This window comes from Miniopterus schreibersii (assembly GCF_964146895.1).
Source record: "Miniopterus schreibersii genome assembly, chromosome: 8".
Classification (NCBI taxonomy): Eukaryota; Metazoa; Chordata; class Mammalia; order Chiroptera; family Miniopteridae; genus Miniopterus; species Miniopterus schreibersii.
The window spans coordinates 82,933,620-82,955,917 of record NC_138109.1 but is presented as its reverse complement, the minus strand read 5'-3'; the positions used below and the strand labels follow the sequence as shown (position 1 = coordinate 82,955,917).

The 22,298-nt window shown below is 46.6% G+C and overlaps 1 protein-coding gene across 3 annotated transcripts; it reads left to right on the top strand.

The window, feature by feature from the left end:
* The first annotated feature begins 3,585 nt into the window (after positions 1-3,585).
* Positions 3,586-21,747, top strand: LOC308560522 (serpin B6-like). 3 transcript variants are annotated; one of them, XM_081144503.1, is made up of 7 exons: positions 3,586-3,663; positions 10,334-10,508; positions 13,083-13,229; positions 19,100-19,217; positions 19,858-20,000; positions 20,881-21,036; positions 21,217-21,743. In XM_081144503.1, exons 2-7 carry the CDS (start codon positions 10,344-10,346, stop codon positions 21,619-21,621), a joined length of 1,134 nt encoding a protein of 377 aa, XP_081000629.1. In that variant the 5' UTR covers positions 3,586-3,663; positions 10,334-10,343; the 3' UTR covers positions 21,622-21,743. The 3 variants fall into 3 exon arrangements, with proteins under 3 accessions (XP_081000629.1, XP_081000628.1, XP_081000630.1); XM_081144502.1 differs by lacking the exon at positions 3,586-3,663 and adding an exon at positions 3,766-3,914 and having other exon boundaries at positions 21,217-21,747; XM_081144504.1 differs by lacking the exon at positions 3,586-3,663 and adding an exon at positions 4,026-4,148.
* The last annotated feature ends 551 nt before the right edge of the window (positions 21,748-22,298 follow it).

Genomic DNA, 22,298 nt, shown 5'->3' with positions numbered 1-22,298 from the left:
CTCTGTATATCAGTGTCTAAACGGAGAGGGGAAAAGTCCTGGAAGCATTTCTAGTGATGCCACATGAAACTGGTGTTTGGTGGTTGGTTATAGACAACTAAAACCCCAGGCCTTTGTTGCATGAACTGTGATCATGTTGGGGGCAGAGATGTTGATCGTGCTGTTGACTGTGACTGTGAAAGGGGAAGGGCACCTAACAGGAACAGGACCGTAGTTATTTAATGATTATTCACCTTACTAACTATAGAGAAGTTTTCCTACAGACCTGGGAAACTGGAGGATGTGCTGCAAGAAGGAAAACAGAGCTGTGAAAAGGTAAGAGACACTTTGGGGTCTGCATGGGTCCATTGCTCAGAAAAGAGAATGCATTTGGGGAACGAAGGACAGGATGCACTCTGACTTGGTTGCTGTGTCTGGAGCTGGACCCCCCTCTGGGACTTTGCCTCAGGAATGCTGACCATTCTCAGGTCCCAGGAACTGGCAGAACTGGGTTTTAACACCTTTGAAAATTAACTACCTTGTTATCAGACTTCAAAATCCTGGAAGGAGACACAGGGACCACAGACCCTGCAGCCACCCTCACCCTCCCTTTCCCTTGCATGCAGCCTTTCTTAGCTCTACAGAACCAGCCAGCTAACAGGGAAAGGGCAGAGCAGATTTTATGTGGACAAATCCCCCTGCTCTCCCATTTTGCTGGCATTATTGGAATAAATGCTTATATATGTTTCAACCTTGTCTCTGCTTAATTGGCTGAAGTAGCAACAGGCAGACTGGACCCAATGTGTTCAGTTTCAATCAGAGTAGTTGGTTCTTCAATTTTGTACTCAAATCACCGATTTTAAAATATCTGATTACTTTTGTTTTTGATCCTGTTTTTCATCTTAAGCCTATTACGATATTAAGTTACGAAAAAGTGAAAAACGTGCATTCAACAGCCTCATGCCAAGAGAGCTCTTTCTAGGAGGGTGCTGGGCCTAAAATTACTAACCCACATATTTGGAAACAGTTTAACAATTTAAATCCAGGCAGGATGGTAAAGAACACTGGTCTACAGACCCTTGCCTGGGCTTCCCTGCTAAGTAAACCTTCTTTTAGATAAAGCAAATGAGGTTAAGAATGACTTGCTCTTCAGTGAAGCCTTCCTGGCTTCTCATTCTCACCTCTTTGTTTTGTAAGTATTAACAGCACAACTGGTTAAGAAATTTTCTCTGTTAAGGTGCTAGTCAATGCCATCAAACGAGAAAACAAAGGCATGAAAATTGGAGGAAGAAGTGCCACTTCTATTTGCAGTGATATAATATAGCTCTAGGACTCAAAAGAATCAACGAAAAAAACCCTGAAACACATAGAAATTTAATTAAGGCACCAGGCTAAAAAGTAATACATAAAAATAAGTAATTTTCTCATATACAAACAAAAGTTAGAAACTATAATGGAAGAAAAATGTTTACCTATAATATCAACAGAAAGGTAAAATAACTAAACACAAAATGTGCAAATCTTATATAAAGAAAACTTTAAAACACTTCTGAAAAGGAAAAAAAGTTATTGAGCAAATACCCAGCATGTGCTTGGATAGGACAACTAAGTCAATATGCAATGTTAATTCACCACAAGGAAAATTCAGTATGATTTGAAGGGAAGCAGGGTTGCCGCCCTGAAATGTGTCACACTGGCCCACGGGTTATTTTGAATTGGAGGGCATGGAGACTCAAAAGATTTAGGAAAAACTTTTACTTCTCCCTTAACTGCCTAAAAGAATTTAAGTAGAGTGCCTGGCCCAAAAGAGAGCAATTACCAGAGGTAACTTTTTTATGCAAAGACTTACTACCTACCTGGCAGGGCCAACATCTGATCACCAAGTGTCCGCTCTCCTTATCTGCCTGGAAACTGCCCCGCTCCACTTTGAAGTCCCGAGACTACATCCCAGCCTACATCCCGTGCCTTAGCTCAGGATGGCAATAAGCCTCAACTGCCTGGCTTCCTTTGGGCAGATTCTTTGGCTGATATAATAATTAAATTGACATGACAGTGTCAAGATAAGAAATATTTAAACCTGTGAATAATTTTTGTGAGTTTATTTGAGACAAACTGTCATCAAATGCAGGAAAGCAAAATCTCAAAGGATTGAGATAATGCTCTGGAAAATGGCAGTTTTGCCTATCATTTTATACATTACAATGAAAAGAGGAGATGTAAGTGGGTTACATGAAACCCATTAGTGATAGATTATGGAGGCATGAGAAAGCAAAGTGGGGAAACCTCTGGGACTGGGTGAAAGTAAAATGACGGACACACACTTCTTTTACTTAGGTGGGTGCAGGATAGTGAATAGTCAGCAATTAACTCAGGAACAGTGAGGGGGTCTGTGGTCCCCCCAGAGTGGTGCCTGTGCTTTGAGGGGTCAGAAAAAGGAAAATTACTTTGACATTCCAGAGATATGTTATTGCAGATGCAAAAAGATGGCAGGCTCAGTTAGGGTGAAGACTGACCTTTGTCAGGGAAGATACCAGCCTAGGACATGACTACCCACCCTAAACTTTTAGTTAAAACGCTCTAATTTCAGACCATCCTTTGTGGTTGTTTTAGGTCTCTGAGTTGTAAGGCCGCCAGACAGGCCTTCCCGAGCTTGTCAGGTTCAGTATGTGGCCCCTTTTGTCCACAATAGCTTAACGGGGGCAAACCAAATTTAATTTCAAAGTACATGAGCCCCAAAGATACCAGACCCAAGGCCAAGTCAGGATTTCCCAGCGTTGGTGCAGCAGGGCATCACCCTGGAGGCTACTCCTCAGGGGCGCCCAGGGCCGGCAGGCTCCGCCCCTTTCAAATCGCTCCGCGCTCAGCAAGGTCGCCCGGGCGGAGGGCCGCGCGCCTGCTCCCCAGGGCGTGGGGCGGCGAGAACGGGCCCGCCTGCCCCGCGCTCGCCTCGGCCGCCCGGTTAGACTCCGGCCAGCGGGCGAGGGGACCGCGGCCGGGAGCCAAGGACCGCGGCCCCCCCGCGGCTGGGGCGCGGCTCGGGCGCTCCCCAGGTGCTCAGGTGCTCCCAGGTACTCCCCGGGCGCTCCCCAGGTGCTCAGGTGCTCCCAGGCGCTCCCCGGGCGCTCCCCAGGTGCTCAGATACTCCCAGGTACCCCCCGGCGCTCCCCAGGTGCTCAGGTGCTCCCAGGTACTCCCCGGGCGCTCCCCGGGCGCTCCCCAGGTGCTCAGGTGCTCCCAGGCGCTCCCCGGGCGCTCCCCAGGTGCTCAGATACTCCCAGGCGCTCCCCGGGCGCTCCCCAGGTACTCAGGTGCTCCCAGGTACTCCCCGGGCGCTCCCCAGGTACTCAGGTGCTCCCAGGTACTCCCCGGGCGCTCCCCAGGTGCTCAGATACTCCCAGGTACCCCCCGGCGCTCCCCAGGTACTCAGATACTCCCAGGCGCTCCCCGGGCGCTCCCCAGGTACTCAGGTGCTCCCAGGTACCCCCCGGCGCTCCCCAGGTACTCAGGTGCTCCCAGGCGCTCCCCGGGCGCTCCCCAGGTACTCAGGTGCTCCCAGGCACTCCCTGGCGCTCGCCGGCCCGCCTCCGGCCGGGTGACCCGCCCCGCCCCGCCCCCCGGCGCCACCGCTACTTGAGGCCCCGCTGCCGCCCCGCGCTCACTGCCGCCGCGTCGCCGCACCCCCAGGTACGAGTCCGCTGGGCGGCCCGGGCGGGCGAGCGGGCCCAGGGAGGGGGGGCGCGGGGCGGGGGGGCTTCCGGCTCGGGTTCCCGGGCGCGCGGCGGCGGCGGCGGGGGACGGTGACGCCTCGGGCGCGCTGCGCAGGCCGCCCGGCCCCAGGCCGAGCATCGCCCGGAGCGCAGCCCGCGCCGCGGGGCCGGGGGCATGGGGGCGGCGCCGAGCCTCGCGCGCTGCTGCGCGGACCCCGGGGGCCGCAGGTGACGCCCGCGCGCCCCGGCCGCTCGGGGCCCCCGCCCGCCGGCGCTCGGCGCCCGGCGCGGGCCTCTGGGAGCCGAGGGTGGGGTGGGCCGAGGCGGGTGGGCGGGGGTGCGGCGGGTGGCGCGGCCGCGGGGTCCCGCTCGCGCTGCGGTCGGGGCGCCGGGTCTCCCCGCGGGGTGTGGCTCCCCGGGGCGCTCCCCCAGGCCTGCGTAGGCGAGAGGCGCACCGCCCAGGTCTTGTTGCTTCTGCTTTTATTAAATTACCGCGGGCAAAATATGACTAGATTCGGTGCCTCGGGTGTGCGAGGACCTGGGGAGACTAAGCACACTGGGGTTGCGGTGCCGGAAGCAATCACACCCAGGCCCCGCACTGGATGCTGGCGGGGAGGGGGGAGGGGCGGGGAGGGGGAGGGGCGGGGAGGGGGGAGGGGCGGGGAGGGGGGAGGGGAGGGAGGGGGGAGGGAGGGGGAGGGGGGCGCTGGGTCCGCGCTGGGACGGGTCCTGCGGGAAGACCGGACGTGAGTCAGGCCTGAGTCAGGCGCCGGCCCCTCCCGCGCGCCTTAGGGCGGGTGTGAGGCGGGATGCGGGAAGCACCCTTTGGATCAGAGCCCTGCAGGGTTGTCCTGCTGGGGCTGAGGAGCCTGCGTGCCAGGATTTCATGACTAGTGAGTAATGCCATCCTTCACTCTGTGCCAACAGTGAGAGCAAGGGTGCGATTTAGTCATACTTGGGGCCAGTAGACCAAGTATTTACAATTATATGAAGCCAATTCCAATCCAAGGCATTTATTACAAGTCAGCATATTAGAGAGAACTCCAGCCAGTAGCAGCTGAGTGCAGTTAGAACAAGCGGGATCACCGATGCTGTCTGTTTATACCAGCGATTTCCAGCCAGTGTGCCGCAAGAATTTTTAAAACATTAGGGGCACTGACCTCTTTCCCCATATATTTTCAAATTTAAAAAATGACAACAGCCAACACAACAATAGCCCTCTGGTGTGAATGCCCTGTCTTAAACCATAAATATATAGGTCATAAAATAGAGTTGCTTCTTACTGGTTTCATCACATAATAAGGTTGTGTCTGATTAATTCTTGGTACCAGAAATCCTTATATATAAGTATAGGCACCTGATTTTTAAAAATCACTTTGGAGCAAAACGGGTAGGTAATTACTACTATTATTATTTTTTTGTAAATCAATCAAAATTATACCTATATTTTTGTTACATTGGCAAAAAAAATTCTTTGGTGTGCTGCAGAATTTTAATAATTAGTGTATGTGATAAAGGAAGGTTGAAAATTGCTCAGCCGGCTGTGGCTCAGCAGTTAAGCGTCCACCTATGATTTTGGAGATCAGGGTTTGATTCCCGACCAGGCCACATGCCGAGGTTGCGGGCTCTATCTCCAGTACAGGAGTGCAGGAGGCAGCCAATTAGTGACTCTCATCATTGACGTTTCTATCTCTTTCTCTCCCTCTCTCTAAAATCAATAAAGACTTTTTTTTTTATTTTAAAAAAAGAAAGATTGAAAATTGCTGGTTTATACTAGAACACCCTACATCACACCAAGCATATATTGTATGACCCCTGGGTGGTCACACACCTTACATTGCCAAGTTTGCTCGACCTGAGATTAAACCTAGACGTCAGAAGAAAGAATATAGTGTATAATTTACCCACCATTTATTGACTACCCACTGTGTGCCAGGCATTAGTTTGTTTTAATGTTCACAGTAAATGTAGAAGTAGAAGGAATCACCCTCTGTTAACATATTAGATAACTGCTGCTCAGAGACGTTATACACACACACACACACACACACACACACACATGAAACAAAGGTAGGGACAAAGGAGGAGCCCAAGTCCCCATCAAACTAGTCTTTGAGTGGTTAAATTTTTTTTGTGGGGAATTAAGGCATGCTTAATCCAAGAAGGCAGGGGACACAATTAGTGACACTTTAAAAAAAAGTACTAAGACTTGATCAATTGAATAAAATCTATTCTGAACAAAGACTGCGCAAAGTCACTAGTGGTGCTTTAGGGAAAAATGGTGCCAGGATAGAGTTGCTGAACTTGTTTATACATATGTACACACGCACACATGCATACGTAAAACTGTTCATTAATAAAACCTTAACACCCAGTTTCTATGCTTGTGAACAAATGTTTTTAAGGTCCTTTATGTGAGACCTGAGGATGCCCTGGGCAGTAAGTATATGCCATCTTGATAAAGACCAGGGACCAGGGTCTGGGATTTCTAAAGGAAAGCAGACGATTTAAAGGGAGATGGGAAAGAGCAAATATGTGGTAAGCAAACTCTTGCTGGGCTACCCAGAAACAATGGCGCACAGAGGGGAGTCCAATGAACATGCTTTGCTGGATTTCTTCCTTTGGTTTCTATTGTAGTGCTAAGATGATGTTCCTTGCCCTTAAGCAGGTTTTTATATCTGAATTCCTACAGGCAGGTAAGGGGCGGGTGGTTCAAAAGTTCTTTCTGAGTCATTTGTTTCTTTTTTTAAAATCCTCGGAGGAGGATATGCTTTATTGATTTTAGAGGAGGAGGAGGGGAAGAGCGGGAGAGGTGGGTCTCTTGTAGGCAGCATATATTTGGGTCTTGTTTTCTTATCCATTCAGCCACCCAGTGTCTTTTGATTGGGACATTTAATCCATTTATATTTAAGGTTATTATTCATAGGTACTTATCTATTGCCATTTTATTTCTTTATTACTGTTTCTCTATTTCTTGTTATTACAGCAGTCCCTTTAACATTTCCTGCAATGCTGGTTTGGTGGTGATAAACTCCTTTAGCCTTTTTTTTTGGCCTGGGAAGCTCTTTATTTCACCATCTGTTTTGAATGATAGCCTTGCTGGATACAGTAGTCTTGGTTTCAGATCCTTGTTTTGCATTACCTTGAACACTTCATGCAATTCCCTTCTGGCCTGTAGAGTTTCTGATAAGTTAGCTGACAGCCTTATGGGAGCTCCTTTCTAGCTAACAAATTGCTTTTCTCTAGCTTCCTTTAAGATTCTCTGTTTTGAATTTTGGCATTTTAATTATGATGTGTCTGGTCATGGGCCTCTTTGGATTCTTCTTGCTTGGGACTCTCTGTGCCTCCTGAACTTGTGTGACTTTTTCCCTTGACCAAGTTAGGGAAGTTTTCTGCCATTATTTCTTCAAACAGGTTCTCTAACCCTTGCTTTCTTTCTAGACCTTCTTGCACTCCTATGATGAGATAATTGTTATGTGTCCTGTTGTCCCACAGGTCCCTTAGACTGTCCTGTTTTTTTATTGTTTTTGCTTTTTGGTTCTCTGATTGACTTTTTCTACCCTGTCTTCTAATTTGCTGATCCTATTCTCAGCTTCCCCTAATCTGCTGTTCATTCCTTCCAGTGTTTTTGTTTTAATTTCTACTGTGTCATTCTTAATTTCCTTCATAGTTTCCATTTCTTTTTTGGTGTTGTTGAGCATCCTTATGATCAGTATTCTGAACACTATATCTGATAGATAGCTTATCTCCATTTCATTTAGCTCTTTTTCTGAAGAATTCTTTTATTTCATTTAGGGCTTTTTTTTGGTCTTTCCATTTTGGCTGCCTATTTGGGTTTGTGTCTATGTATTAGGTAGATCTGCTAGGACTCCCAGTCTTTTGGATGGTCTCTGGTACAGGCCAATGTCAGACACTGTTTGTGACTGGCCTTGAGTACCCTGTTTGAAGTTTTCCAAACTCCATAGCTTCTGGTTTCCCCTGCTGGGGCTGGGTGTGTTTGGACAGGACCAAGATGTGCACCAAGGTCTTCTTTTCTAAGCCCTGGGTCCAGAAGCAAATCAGACAAAGACTCAAAACACCCAGAGGCTGTGATTCAGTTTCTTAATGAGCCTCAGGCATAGAAACTCCACAGGGTGGGGCCAGAGGTTTTCCAGCAGGATGGGGCAGGTCCTTCCCCCCAAGGCAAAAGCTGCTTGAAAGGTAATTGTCTGTCCGAGAAGGATGTCCTCTGCCTTATGGGGGAATGACTCAGCACCGGGGTCCAGATGGGTGCCCTCTGAGATCTGTTCCCCTAGCCAGACCCCCCTAGCCAGTGGATTCTCCTCACACTGCTCTAGTCCACTCTGCACTCCCTCCGCTGGAGTCCAGCGTGAATGACTGCACTTTCTACCAGTCTCTGTGTGGTCTCTACTTAGGTCCTTGGTTATGAGGGCGCTCTCCATCTTGTCTGCAGTTGCAGTTGATTTTTCAGGATTATTTTTCTACATTTTAGTTGTAATTGCAGTTTGGTCCTGGGAGAGTGTCAGTGTAGCTTCCACTCAATCCGCCACCATCTTGGATCTCTGTAAGTTTGTTTTAAAAGTTGTTTTAAGCACTAAAAATCTGATGTATTAATCGATGTAACCAGTGCTTAAATTTTTAAGAAAAAATAATTTCTTTTTTGTGTGTAAGCAGTATGCTTTGTTTGGGAAAAAAATATTTTCACCAGACTGACAATTAATTGACCATTAACCAAAGTATTTTAGTTGGGAATGCCGTTTCCTGTCTGTGAAAATTCCTTTGTAATAAAAACCCCTGCGTTCAACAGCAGGGTGGGCAACTGGGAGAAAAAAAGGGAGCTGGTAGATTGCTCCTGTATCTGAACATGTGAAAAAAATTACTGAACGGGTTTTACATGTAAGGACATTTGGGAAGAAGTTGTTCTAGATACATAGAAGACTAGAGAAATGGGTTTGGGGAAGACAGTGTTAACATAAGGAACATCAGTGTTAAGTGAAAAAAAGGAAATGCATTCTGAGTTATAAAGAGAATCATGGGTGGGGAAAGGGCAGGGCCAGTGGGTAAGACAACCTTCTCACTTGTAGTATCTCTCTATGGGCGCTGTTGTTTGTTTTTTTTAAAATATGTTTTTATTGATTTCGGAGAGAGGAAGGGAGAGGGAGAGAGAGAGATGGAAACGTTGCTGAGAAACATCAAGTGGTTGCCTCCTGCACGCCCCCTACTGGGGTTTGAGCCCACAAACTGGACATGTGCCCTGACCAGGAATTGAACTGTCCGCTTTCCGGTGCATGGGGTGATGATGCTCAGCCAGCTGAGCCACACTGGCCAGCGATGGGCACTGGTTTTTAAACTAAGTGCATGTATAGTAGGAATGTTGTAGAAATGTGAAAATGCAGAAATATATAAAAGAAGTGAGAATTTACTTATAAATCAGAAACATTTGGTGTACAGCATTTCCTTCCCTTCTCTGTCTATAAATTATGCTTACATGCACTTTTCTTCCTAATTTAATTTACATAGATAATATTTTGAAATTGTATTTATAGTTTTATATTTTCTTTTAAAATTTAATTTTATGTATTTCTTTGATATTAATATGATATCTCCATTAATATCCTATCATCAATGTGACAAAATCTAAAGTGGTTCTCTGGAGGCATTTAAAGGTTTTTTTCTGTAGTGTATGAAATACCTAATAGCTGTTTTTGTGCTTAGTATTGTTGCCAGTGAAAATGGGTTCTTGAAGCGTTGCAAGAAAGGAATTTCAAAGGGCACACGTTGTGGGAGAAGTTTACTTGTAGTGGCAAGCTTTATTGGGTTGAAGGGAAATAATACGCCCTTGGGGTTTAGAGGGCAGACAGGCTTTAGCAGCAGCTGCTCCGAGATTCCTTATAATGATCCATATATTTTCTTGTTTTTATGGAAATGAGTAGGCTTGCTTTCAAACTATCCAGTATATTTCCTGGGTTTTCCTGGGCTTGTGTTGGGCCCTCCCTCCAACAAATCCCCTCTCCTGGATCCTCTGGGGTTCTCTGCCCTCGTCCAAGCTGATCCCTTTCCCAGATTTTTCCAGGCTAGACTCCACCCCTTTATGTCACCATTTTGGCTCCCACTGCACATGCCCCAAAGTTCTGCTGCGCAGTTTACTTAGCTTCCTGGTGAAGCTGCCCAGTGACATGCCTGTAATATTTGGCCTTCCCTTTGCTCCTTTCCTGTTATTAATAACTAGGTTAATTACAATGGTTTCATTATGAATGAATTTTAAATTGTAAAGTAACACAGATAAGCCCATACAATACACCAAATGATGCAGAAGTGGAGCCAAAAGCCAGTAACTCCTTCCTCATCTCTCCCAGGAGGTAACTAGATCAGTGGTGAGTGTGCACTTCCCACGCCTTCTCTGGGCTCACGGACATGTGGGCAGATAGAAGTCCTCCTGCTTTGTCCCACAAAACAGGATTCTATTATAAACATAACTTCAATGTTTTCACTTAAAATTAGAAACAATAATTTTGAGGTCCCCCAGAGACCCAGAGTTTTGTGTGTGCAGCTGTTTGCGGACCGAACCCGAGTGTCAGCGGCACTGTGAGCGGGGTGCAGCCGGCTGGCCGCTGTGTGTGAGATACTGACTGAGCCCGTTGTTTCAGGCCTGCCGTCATGGACACTCTGTCTGAAGCAAATGGCACTTTTGCCATAAACCTTTTGAAAAAGCTGGGTGAAGACAAATCGAAAAACGTGTTTTTCTCGCCCTTCAGCATCTCCTCTGCCCTGGCCATGGTCCTCGTGGGGGCAGAGGGGAACACCGCGGCCCAGATGGTCCAGGTATGTACCAGACGCCATTTCTGGGCAACAGTAAATATGATTGATTTGTCAGTTAACTGGTCCTCCACCTTCCAAACCCCACAGGACTTGCTCTCTGCTGGCATGGCAGGGCTGCGAGTGGGATATTGCTAGGGAAGAACACGTTAGCCCTGGGGCGAGCGCCCCTGACCTGCCAGGGATGGAGTGGCACCTCTAGTCGGGAGAGCGGGTGACTTCAGCAGCCCCTGGCAGTGGCCTGTGCAGGACCTCGTGAGTAGACCTAAAGCCATGAGGTCCAGGTTGAGTCCCACAATAATCTGGGTATTGGCAACTGCTTTTCAATTGTTAAAAATTTTAATTTTCTTATTTAACTGTAAAACTTTTCAGTGGTGGTTCAGTTATTTGTTGTTGAGTCACCACCACCCCAAAATGTAGCGCTTAAGATGAAGCCTTGCCTCGGGCGGAGCTGTGTCAGGTCACTGGCGTGGGGCCTCAGCTCCTCCACGTAGGTGGCCTCCACTGTGCAGCCTTGGCCCTGCCCCGGCCTCCCACGGGGTGTCTCTTTGGCACAGAGGCCTGGGCTTCTTTACAGCACAGTCCTCAGCTTGCAGGAGGTCAAGCTTGAATGTGCAAGTGCTGATCAAGACTCGTCTCTGTCAGTCACGTCTCCTGATGCCCCAGGACTGAAGCCAGTCACGTGGCCAGCCCCAGAGACTGTCCCCAGAGAGGCCCTCGGGGCCTGAAGATGTAGCTCATCAGGGCCCCTCCCTGATTGCCATAGTCTGCCCGCTGGCTCCTAATGGTTCTCTGCCCTCCCGTAGGAAAGGGACACTTGACTCTCCCATGACCCAGAGTCTGATTTCATCTTGGGCCAGACTCAGGCTTGAAGTCCAAGAGGAACAGGCTTATAGAGGCTCCTTGGTGTGGTTCCTGGGTGCAGAGCTTTGTGAACTAAAGACCAGCCATTTCCCCCTCACCCTCCAATATGCAGAGGTAACACAGGGAAGGATACCTGCAGTGTACACACCCTTCACACGTTGTGTGCTAGACACACAGTCTGCTAGAGCTGCCATAACAAATACCACACATTAAATGGCTGAAACAACAGAAATTTATTTCCTCACAGTTCTGCAGGCTGGAAATCCAAGAAAAGTGTCTGTAGGTGTTCTAAACAGTGTGGGAGTTCCGTATGACAACTTAAATCTGCTTCTGTAGACAGAAGCACATGCCAGGTCCCTGTTTGAGGCAGGACTCTGCTGGGGACAGTGTCCTTTAGATGCTCAGAAGGCCTCTTTGCCTAGCAGGAGGATCTGTGCAGGACTTCCTTCATCTTTCTACAAGGTTTTAACAAAGTGATCTTTATTCTGCCCTTGAGGCCTGGGCTTGGATTTGACTATTACACTGAGGTCATGTCTTAATTTTAGAATCATTTGTCCACTGGAGATAAAAAAAAATTTTTATTTTCTACCCAGCAGGTCCTAGGTTGGAAACACTTCCTTTAGATTCTGCTGGAAAATGAAATGATTTCTTCTTTAGCACATCTTTATGTTTCCGTACTTTATCCCAGAGAGCTAAAGGGAGCCACGATCTTTCTGGATATCTCTTGAACCAGCTCCAGGATTCACTGGCAAAATGTCCAACCTTCCCCATCATTGCAGGTGGCAGTCTGTCTGGTTCTGCCAGTCCATGCCATGAACTCCCTTTCTCCAGCCTCCAGCAGGAATTCCTTCACTGTCCTTCCAGCCTCTCCTCACAGTCTCCTCCCTCCCTTTTTGTCCAGCCTCTGCCAGCTGCCTAGGTTCGAAGTGAGTGCTATACATGTTTTAGATCTTTGTTATGGCAGAACTCTATGTCTGGATTGCTATGTGGATCTTCTACGGCTGCAAAACAAACGGTCCCAAAACTCAGTGATTGAAAATAACAATGACTGATTATTTTTCAGATTTTGTGGCCTGACCCCATGGTGCCAGCTGGGATCACTCATGATCCAAGGAAGTCCTCTATCACATGTCTGGGGCCTTGGTGCTGACAGGTGGCCGAGGCCATCATTTGAAAGTAGCTCTCCCAGTGAGGTGTTGCTCTCCAGGGCTTTCCTTGTGGCCTCCACAGGATAGCTTGGACTTCCTTACAGCAAGGTGGCTGGGATACAGGAGAGTGAATGTGGGGCTGCCAGGCCTTAGAAGGCTCAGTGTCCCTTCTCCTGCATTCTGTTGGTCAGAGCAATCACAGGGCCAGTGTGGACCCAAGGACAGGGGAGAGGCTGCACCTTCTGGTATTGGGAATGGCCTGTCTTCACTGAGAATGGGAGGCCAGGCTGACAGCCTTGTTTTCAGGCAAATGACAAGGTGGAGCACCCAGGATGTGGGTCTGCGCAGGGCCTTTCCACTCCTGCCAGTGCAGGCCGGGGTCTCCGACTCAAGAGGTGGTGTAGGGAAGACGGGCTTTCAAGATACTTTCGTGTTTAATGGGATGAATCTTCTTTTAAGCTGTAGTGAGGACTGGTACAATTCTTAGGCAGAGTTTAGTGTTGTATCCAATTTCCTGAAGTCACAGCATACTGAAGTTGTACATTTTTATTCTGTTTTTTTATTTCAGACACTTTCTTTAAGTAAAAGCAGTGGCAAAGGTGATGTCCACCAGTGTTTCCAGTCACTTCTCGCCGAGGTTAACAGGACTGGCACACAGTACTTGCTTAGAACTGCCAACAGGCTCTTTGGAGAAAAGTCTTATGACTTCAGCTTGGTAAGTTGTACTCGCTGCATTTCACTGAGAAGGCGAACCCCGCGGGCGGCGGGGGGTCTTGTGGTACAGCAGAGGGCTTGTGGGCTGCAGGTTCACGCAGCTGAGCCCGAGCTTGCCCTGCTAACCTCTCGCACTTCCCTTCACCCTCTTTCAGTTTCACCCTCTGTAAAAGGGGCCTTACAGCAAATACTGTCCAAATATTTGTGACACTTAAATGAATCATCAGAAAACAGCTATCATGGAGCACAGTGCAATTCTCGATGAATTGGCCTAAACAAAGAAATTATCAAAATGAATATTTCTGATCATTACTTTCTACGTATTGGTGATTTTTGTGACATGCGAGACATGTTCAGCTTTTTACACATGTAAATACTTTGATTGTTTTTCCAACACAGGTTTTTAAATTCTTGTTTGTCTAAGTATAGTGGTTTTCTTTATTTATAATGCTTTCCAGTTTTTAAAAACCACTCAAGTGACATGTGAATATAGTCTTATGTACGAATATAAACACAGCAAGAGCTCTTGTGGCTTCTTCCCACACCCCACACCCCATTGCTTCCCTCCCCAGTGTAAGAGCTTTTAGAAATTTGAAGTGCATCCTCCTTACACATATAGAAATTTTTTTGTGGGATTTTTCCCTGTATAACCTTATTATAACATACATTTTCTTTTGTAAATAGTTTCTTTTCACCGGACACCGTGCCTCCAATTCTTTGCGTCTCAGCGTGTTGCGGGTCCACTGTGCTCTTTTACTGTTATCTGGCATTCTTTTTCTTTTGTTCTCATTTTTCTGTTTTTGTGTTATTTTTTTCTTAGTTTTTTACTTTTTGTTTTGTTTTGTTTTCTTTCTGTTACCTGGTATTCTTAAGTGTGGCTGTGCTGTAACCATTCTTGCACTGATGGGCATTCAGATTGTACCCAGTCTGAGCCACACAGACACCGAATACGTGTGGCCCTCTGCTGTGGGCGTGCAGAAGAAAGGCAGGGAGGTTTTCAAGTGAATGTTAGGGAAATTGCTGTCCAGCTCACTTTACTTATCTTCATCAGTCTCAGCTACTTCCTAGGTTATTACTACCCTTAATTAGCTTAGATATAAAGAAAAGGAAAACTCTCAGTAAACACAGACGGCCCCAAGATCACAGGCAGTTACGACAACAGTTTAAGGAATGCACACAAACACAACTGAAAAAGTAAAAATAACAAGAACATAAACATGGAGGAGGTGAGTGAAAATGGTAGCGATTTTAGAATGTGTTAGAACATAAGCCACCATCAACTTAAAATAGACTGCTGTCAACACAGCCTGGTGCACATGAAGCACATCGTAACCACAGACCAAAAATCTGTACGACATGGAAGCAATAAAGAGAAAATAATCCAAACCCCCTATAGAGAGTCATCAACTAGAAAAGAAGAGAACAAGAGAATAAAAAAGGAACAGAGAACTACAAAAACAACCAGAAAACAATAAAATGGCAATAACTACATACCTACAAAAAATGACTTTAAATGTAAATGCACTAAATCTACCAATTAAGAGACATAGGGTGACTGAATGGATAAAAAACCAAAACCTGTACATGTGTTGCCTATAAGAGACCTGGCTCAGATTGAAAGACACATACAGACTAAAAGTAAATGAATGGAAAAAAATATTTTATGTGAATAGAAATGAAAAAAAAAAAGATGTGGTATCAATACTTGTATCAGACAAAATAGACTAAAACCAAGGCTATAACAAGAGACAAAGGCATTTCATAATGATGAAGGGGTCAATCCAACAAGAAGCAACAGCTCTTTTAAACACTTATGCACCCAACATAGGAGCACCTAAATGTGTGTCAAATATTGACAGACCTGAAGGGAGAGATCAGCACTAAGATGGTCATAGTTGGGGACTTGAAGACCCCATTGACATCATGGGATAGTTCAGCCAGACAGAAAACCAACAAGGAAACAGTGGCCATAAGTGACACATTGGACCAGATGAACTTAATAGATATTTCAGCAAAAAGCAAAAGAATATACTTTCTTTTTAAGTGTGCATGGAACATTTTGTAGGATTGAACATATGTTAGGCCACAAAACAAATCTCAACAAATTTAAGAAAATTGAAATCATGTCAAGTGTCTTCTCTGATCACAACGGTGTGAAATTAGAAATCAAGTATAAGAAAAAAACTGAAAAACACACAAACATGGAGGATAATTAACATGTTACTGAGCAATGAATCGGTTAACAACAAGATCAAAGAAGAAATCAAAGTCCACCTTGAGATAGTGAAAATGAAAACAATGACCCAAAGTCGTCGTCAGAGCAGTTAGGCAAGAAACAGAAATAAAAGGCATTCAAATAGGAAAGGAGGAAGTAAAATTGTCACTATTTGCAGATGACATGGTATCCACAGAAAACCCTAAAGACTCCGCCAAAAAAACTGTTAGAACTAGTAAAGAATTGAAGAATTTGTGGGATATAAACTCAATATACAAAAATCTGTTGCATCTCTATACACTAATAATGAATGATTAGAAATTAAGAAACAATTTCATTTACAAATGCATCGAAAAGAACAAAATTCTTAGGAATAAATGTATCTAGGGTGATGAAAGACTTGTATCTGATAATTACAAGACATTGACAAAAGAAACTGAAGACACAAGTAAGTCTAAAGATACTGCACTCTCATGGGTAGAAAGATTTGTTAAAGTGTCCACACTGCCCAAAGCAATTTATACATTCACTGCAACCCCTATGAAAGTACCAAGGGCATGTTTCACAGAACTCGATCAAACAATCCTAAAATGTATATGGAACCACAAAATGTATATGGAACCTGAATAGCCAAAGCAATCTTGAGAAAGAAAAACAAAGTTGGAGGAATCATTCTACCCGATACCAAACGACACCTCAGGGCTATAGTAATCAAAACAGCCTGGTGCTGGCATAGAAACAGACACATAGATCAGAGGAACGGAATAGAGAGCCCAGGAATAAACCCACGGCTATATGGTCAATTAATCTATGACAGAGGAGGCAAGAGCATGCGAAGGGGGAAAGACAAAACTGGACCAAGACATTCAAAAAATGAAACTAGATCACTTTTTATACCACATGCAAGAATAAACTCAAAATGGATTAAGGACCTAAATGTAAGACCTGAAGCCCAAACACTCCTAGGAGAAAACATAGGGAGTGAACTCTTTGAGGTCACACTTAGCAATGTTTTTTGAATGATTCCTGGTGCAAGGGAAACAAAAGAAAAAATAAACAAATGGGACTACATCAAACTAAAAAGCTTCACAGCGAGGAAACAGTCAACAAAGTGGAAAAACAGCTTACTGAATGGGAGAGGATATTCACCAGAGATACATCTAATTAGGGGTTAATATCCAATATATGTAAGGAACTCATACAACTTAACACCATAACAAACAAACCATGAAACCAAACCAAAACAAAAAATCTAATTAAAAATAGGCAGAGGGCCTGAATAGACACTTCTCCAAAGAGGACATACAGATGCCAATAGACGTATGAGAAGATGCTCAACGTCACTGATCACCAGGAAATGCAAAGTAAAAGCACAATGAGATATCGGCTCACACCTGTCAGAATGGCTCCACCAATACATCCACAGACAAGTGTTAGGATGTGGAGAGAAGGGCACCCTGTGCATTGCTGGGATTGTAAATTGATGCAGACACTCTGGGAAACAGTATGGAGGTAACTAAAAAATTTAAACATAGAAACCATATGACACAGCAATTCTACTTCTATATTTATCTGAAGAAATTCAGAAAACGAATTTGAAAAGATATATGCACCCCTATGTTCATTTCAGCATTATTTACAATAGCTAGGATATGGAAGCAACCTAAGTGCCCATCAGTAGACGAGTGGATAAAGTAACAATGGACTGTTGCTCAGCCATAAAAAGAATGAAGCCTTGCCATTTGTGACAACATGAATGGACCTTAGAGGGTATAATGCTAAGTGAAATAAGCCAGACAGAGAAAGACAAATACCGTGGTTTCACTTATATGTGGAATCTAAAGAACAAAATAAATGAACAAACGAAACAAAACAAACTCATAGATACAGAGAACAAAGTGATGATTGCCGATGGGTGGAGATTGGAGGTATGGGTGCAGTAGTCGAAGGGATTAAGCATTACTAATTGGCAGTTATAAAATATTCACAGGGATGAGAAGTGCAGCACAGGGAACATAGTCAAGACAGTGTAATAACTAGTATGGCGTCAGGTGGGTAGTAGACTTATGGGGGAATCACTTTGTAAGTTATATAAATGTGTAAACACTATGTTGGACACCTGAAACTAGCATTGAATGTTAACTGTAATCAAAAAATTAAAAGAACAACACAGAGCAGTAATACCGGCAAATCATGAATTATATGAGTATTAAATGAAACGATATAACTAGATCATTTAGTACAGTGTCTGCAACATCCTGAGAACTCAAACGTTACCTGAAACAGTCCTAGTGGTAATTCACCCGGGCCTCACGGCGACCCTCTGAGAGGCAGGAACTGCTGTCTCCTCATTTACAGGCTACGTAAAGGAGGCTCAGGGAGACGAAGCAACTTGTTTAAAGGTGCGTGGCTGTTAGGTCACGGGACCTGTGTTCAAAGCTCTTGTGCCTTGTTGTGTCTCTTACACCACTGAAGGAGAGGTCTGAAATCCCACAACATGAAAACAGTCCTGGGAGGAAAGGGGAAACATGGGGGACATCTGTAATACTTTCAACAATAAAATAAATTTAAAAAAAACAGTCCTGAAAAGTGGGAGTAAGTATTTAGCTGCAAGCTGTTCAAGAGAAAGACTGGGAACCATTCCCCAGTATACTGTCAACAGATGAATTGTGTTGGTATATTTGCTTTCCATCAAATTATCTGCTTTTATTTGGCATAATGCAGGTGTTCATGGATATTGTCATTTCATAGACTGTTTTAACAAAACATAGTTTAAACTTCTTGGAGGAGTCATATGCTAGAATGATCCCTCCAAAATGGTAGCCACTAGACACACGTTGCTATTTAAATTTCAGCCTAGTTCCTTAAAGTGGAATAATTAAAAAAAAAAAAATGTCCTTATTGATTTCAGAGAGAGGAAGGGAGAGGGAGAGAGAGAGAAACATCAGTGATGAGAGAGTCCTTGATCGGCTGCCTCCTGCACGCCCCCTACTGGGGATGGAGCCCGCAACCTGGGCATGGGCCCTGACCAGGAATCGAACTGCAATCTTCTGGATCCTAGGCTGATGCTCAACCGCTGAGCCACGCCAGCTGGGCTAAAGTGGAATAAATTTGAGTCAGCTCCTTAGCAGGAGTAGCTGTGTTTCAAGTGCTCAGGAGTCATCTGTTGCTTAGATTTGGAACATTTCTGTCATCGCAGGAAGTAGTGGTGTAGAAATACACATTTTCTCCGCATTATATGGAACAGTAGCCCTGGTTCTGAAATGTGGAGGGAGCAGCGTCTCTTGCTGTGGGCAGGATGTCACTTAGCAAATGCGGTGGCTGTTGGGAGTGGCACTCTGTCTGAAGTGCTGCATCTAGTGTCTTTTATTTACCTCTTTGGTGCACAGCTGCTCCCTTAGGATCTAGCAGTTTTTGGTGTTTATTTGATATTCAGACCACTGCTCTACTTAGTTTATACACTAAGACCAAATGTACCTGAAAATTGAGAAATTGAATTTCAGGTTAATTTCTCACTCATTTATTCTCATGTTATTTATTTATTCCTCACATTGCACCTCAGTCATAAAGCTACCCATGTCCTGTGTGTCGCAGTGAGGGGTAAGCTGGCATGTTGCCTGTTTTCCACCCTTGCCATTGTGTGCTGTCTCTCCCAGTCTTTCAAAGATTCCTGCCACAAATTCTACCAAGCAGAGATGGAAGAGCTGGACTTCTTCAAAGCTGCAGAGGAGGCCAGGAAACACATCAACACCTGGGTGGCGAACAAGACCGAAGGTGAAACTACGCTAACCCTGTTTGAATAGCACTGTACCTGATCTCACTGTCAGGCCCTTCACACGGCCAGCCAATGGAAATGAATTTTTTTCTCAAAATAAGTGTGAACTTTTAAATCCACTTCTGAAAGAGTGTCACTGTAGGACCACTTTCTCTAGCATTTTCCTGTTCTTCTCAGCCTGTCTGTGATGTCTCTAAATATCCGGGGCACCTCTTCCAGAACAGTCCACACTTTAGTTCCTGTTGTTGTCAACGTTAATCTGGTCTTTCTTTTCCCAAGTGGTGGGATGCTTGCTGTGCAGCACGGCGCCTGCCCCTCAGGGCCCCTGTGGGTCTTCACTAACCTGCTCCCCACCCTGGCTAGATTCCTGCCTTTCCTCACCCAGCCATTCCTTCCTGTCTCACTTGTTAGGAATTCATCCTGCACGTGGGACTTTCTTCATTTCATGTGTTTTATTCAACTGATGGTATTTTTAAGTTATTTTGCTGCTGCTGTTTATGGACCATGGTTGTATGTGGAGGACAGTAAACTCCTTCATCTGTGTATCTGTCTACGCAGGGAGACCCTCGTCTGAATCTTACCCCTGAAGCAAGCCTCAGGGCCCTTGCAGCTAACTGCTTCTTTAATTCTTCTTTTCAGGTAAAATTACAGAGGTGCTGTCTGCAGGTTCCGTTAACCCAGGCACTCCTCTGGTTCTCGTGAATGCCATCTACTTCAAAGGGAACTGGCACAGTCAGTTTAACAAGGAGCACACCCAGGAGAGACCGTTTAAAGTCAGCAAGGTAACGATTGTGCAATAACACAGGAGGTTCTTGGAAACGGTCCCTGTGTCCTGGGGACGTGCTCGCTGGGCCTGCTTTGCCCACAGACCCGCCAGGGGCCCTCTGGCTCTAGCAGATGGAGGGCAGGGAGGTGGGAACAGAGGGCGTGGGGGACAAGCTCTTGTCACTGTTGCAGGTTGCTTTAAGGACTCAGTTTCCAGTCCCTGGGTATGGAGGGGGAGCCATGGAAAGGTGTTCAGCCAAAGAGTGATGTGGTCTGATTGATGATTTGATGGAAATCACAGGGGGAGGGGCCCCGAGGGAGTCACTGAGGAGGTCTCCCAGTGAGCAGCGCTAGCCGGTAGCAGTGCAGGTAGAAAGAACAAGTTGGATTGTGTTATATTTTAAAACTGGAGTCAGATGATTAGCTAATGAGTCAGATGTGGGGTGTGGAAGACAGGAGTCAAGGGACTCCAGGGTTTCACAGTGGGGTGGATGGTGTCGCCATCAGCTGAGGTGGAGAAGTTATAGGTGGAGCTGAGTTGGAAGGGAATGTGAGGAGCCCGGCATGATGTGGGGCATTGGAGGTTTCTTTTATGTCCAAATGCAGATGTCAAGCAAGCAGTAAAATATTTTAGTCTTGAGTACAGGGGAGAAGTACGAATTTGAGAATCCTAGTTAAAGTCACAAGACTGAATGACATGAGCAGGGGAAAGGTAGTGTAAGGGTTGAGCCCGGGGTCCCCCATGTCTGCAGGTTGAGGCAGCGGGTTCAGGCGGCAGAAGGTGGCGCTGCTGTGGCCTGGAAGCCAGGACGTACCCGGCCCGAGCCAGCTCTGTTGATTGCCCAGTGTGCGCACGGGGTCTCGTCTCACCTTAACGTTTACCCTTTTCCTTTCTAGAATGAGCAGAAACCTGTGCAAATGATGTTTAAGAAATCTACCTTTAACATGACCTACATCGGAGAAATATTCACCAAGATTCTGGTGCTGCCCTACGTGGGCAGAGAGCTGAACATGATCATCCTGCTTCCCGATGAGAACGTCGACCTGGAAACGGTAATGAGCCCGAAGCGCTGACGGGCTGCGGTGGCCAGCGGGTGGCCAGCGGGTGGCCCTGGACGGCCGCCCCGCAGTCCCGCGCTGCCCGGGGAGCGCCCGGCGCGGCCACCTCACCGCGCAGCGTGGCTCCGCTCGCGGCCCTTTCCACCCCCCAACCCTTGCACCCTCCTCTCGCAGGTGGAGAAGCAGCTCACCTATGAGAAATTCGCAGAGTGGACCAGGCCCGACATGATGGACGAAGAGGAGGTGGAAGTGCTCCTCCCGCGGTTCCGGCTGGAGGAGAAGTACGACATGAAGGACGTCCTCTGCTCGCTGGGCATGACCGATGCCTTTGAGCAGGACAGGGCAGACTTCTCCGGGATGTCGTCGGGGAGGGACCTGTTTCTGTCCAAGGTCGTGCACAAGTCCTTTGTGGAGGTCAACGAGGAAGGCACGGAGGCCGCGGCGGCCACGGCGGCCATCATGATGCTCCGCTGCGCCCTCCGGACGCCCAGGTTCTGTGCCGACCGCCCCTTCCTCTTCTTCATCCAGCACAGCAAGACCAGCAGCATCCTGTTCTGTGGCCGCTTCTCCTCCCCTTAGGAAGCCGCCGGCAGGCAAGGCCCCCTCCCGCCGCCTCTGACCCACGCTCCTCTCACACCTCAGTGTGCCTGAGCTCAAAGGGACCTTTGGTGACCGTCAAAAATAAAGGGCCTGTGTTCAGAATTCCTTGTGTGTTTGTGTGTCACATGCCACTGCTTTCTAGGATCTGAAATGGCCATTTGGGAGGGTCTGTGGTCCACTGGCAGGGGCAGCACTGGCTGAGGAGTCCCCTCCTCTCACGCCCGCAGGGCCTCAGGTCACGCGGGCAGCGCTGCCTCCTCTCTTCTGGACACACTGGCACTGTTGGTGAGGTGATCGAGTGAAGTGGAGACTGAAGAACTGGGAAGCAGGTCTCAGGGGCCTCAGCAGGGAGCAAAATTCCCAAACTTGTGGCAAGCTCCCCAGAAGCCAGCAGAGGAGCCCGGAGAGCAGGTAACCGGCCTGCGAGAAATCAGCCCTGTTTCCCACGAGGGTTTCTGCTCTTACCGTAGTTTGCGCCCATGATCGGCAGTCACATACCTGTTCAAATGCACAGCCATCCCTTTCCCTGAAAACAAATTGCTTCCAGGGGCCAGAGATAGAGAGGCCCGTTCACAATAATGTAATTTAAGACAACTTGGTGAGTATACAGGTGACCTATTTTACTGCAAGTGAGGAAAGGAGAGGCTAAGTTTTCT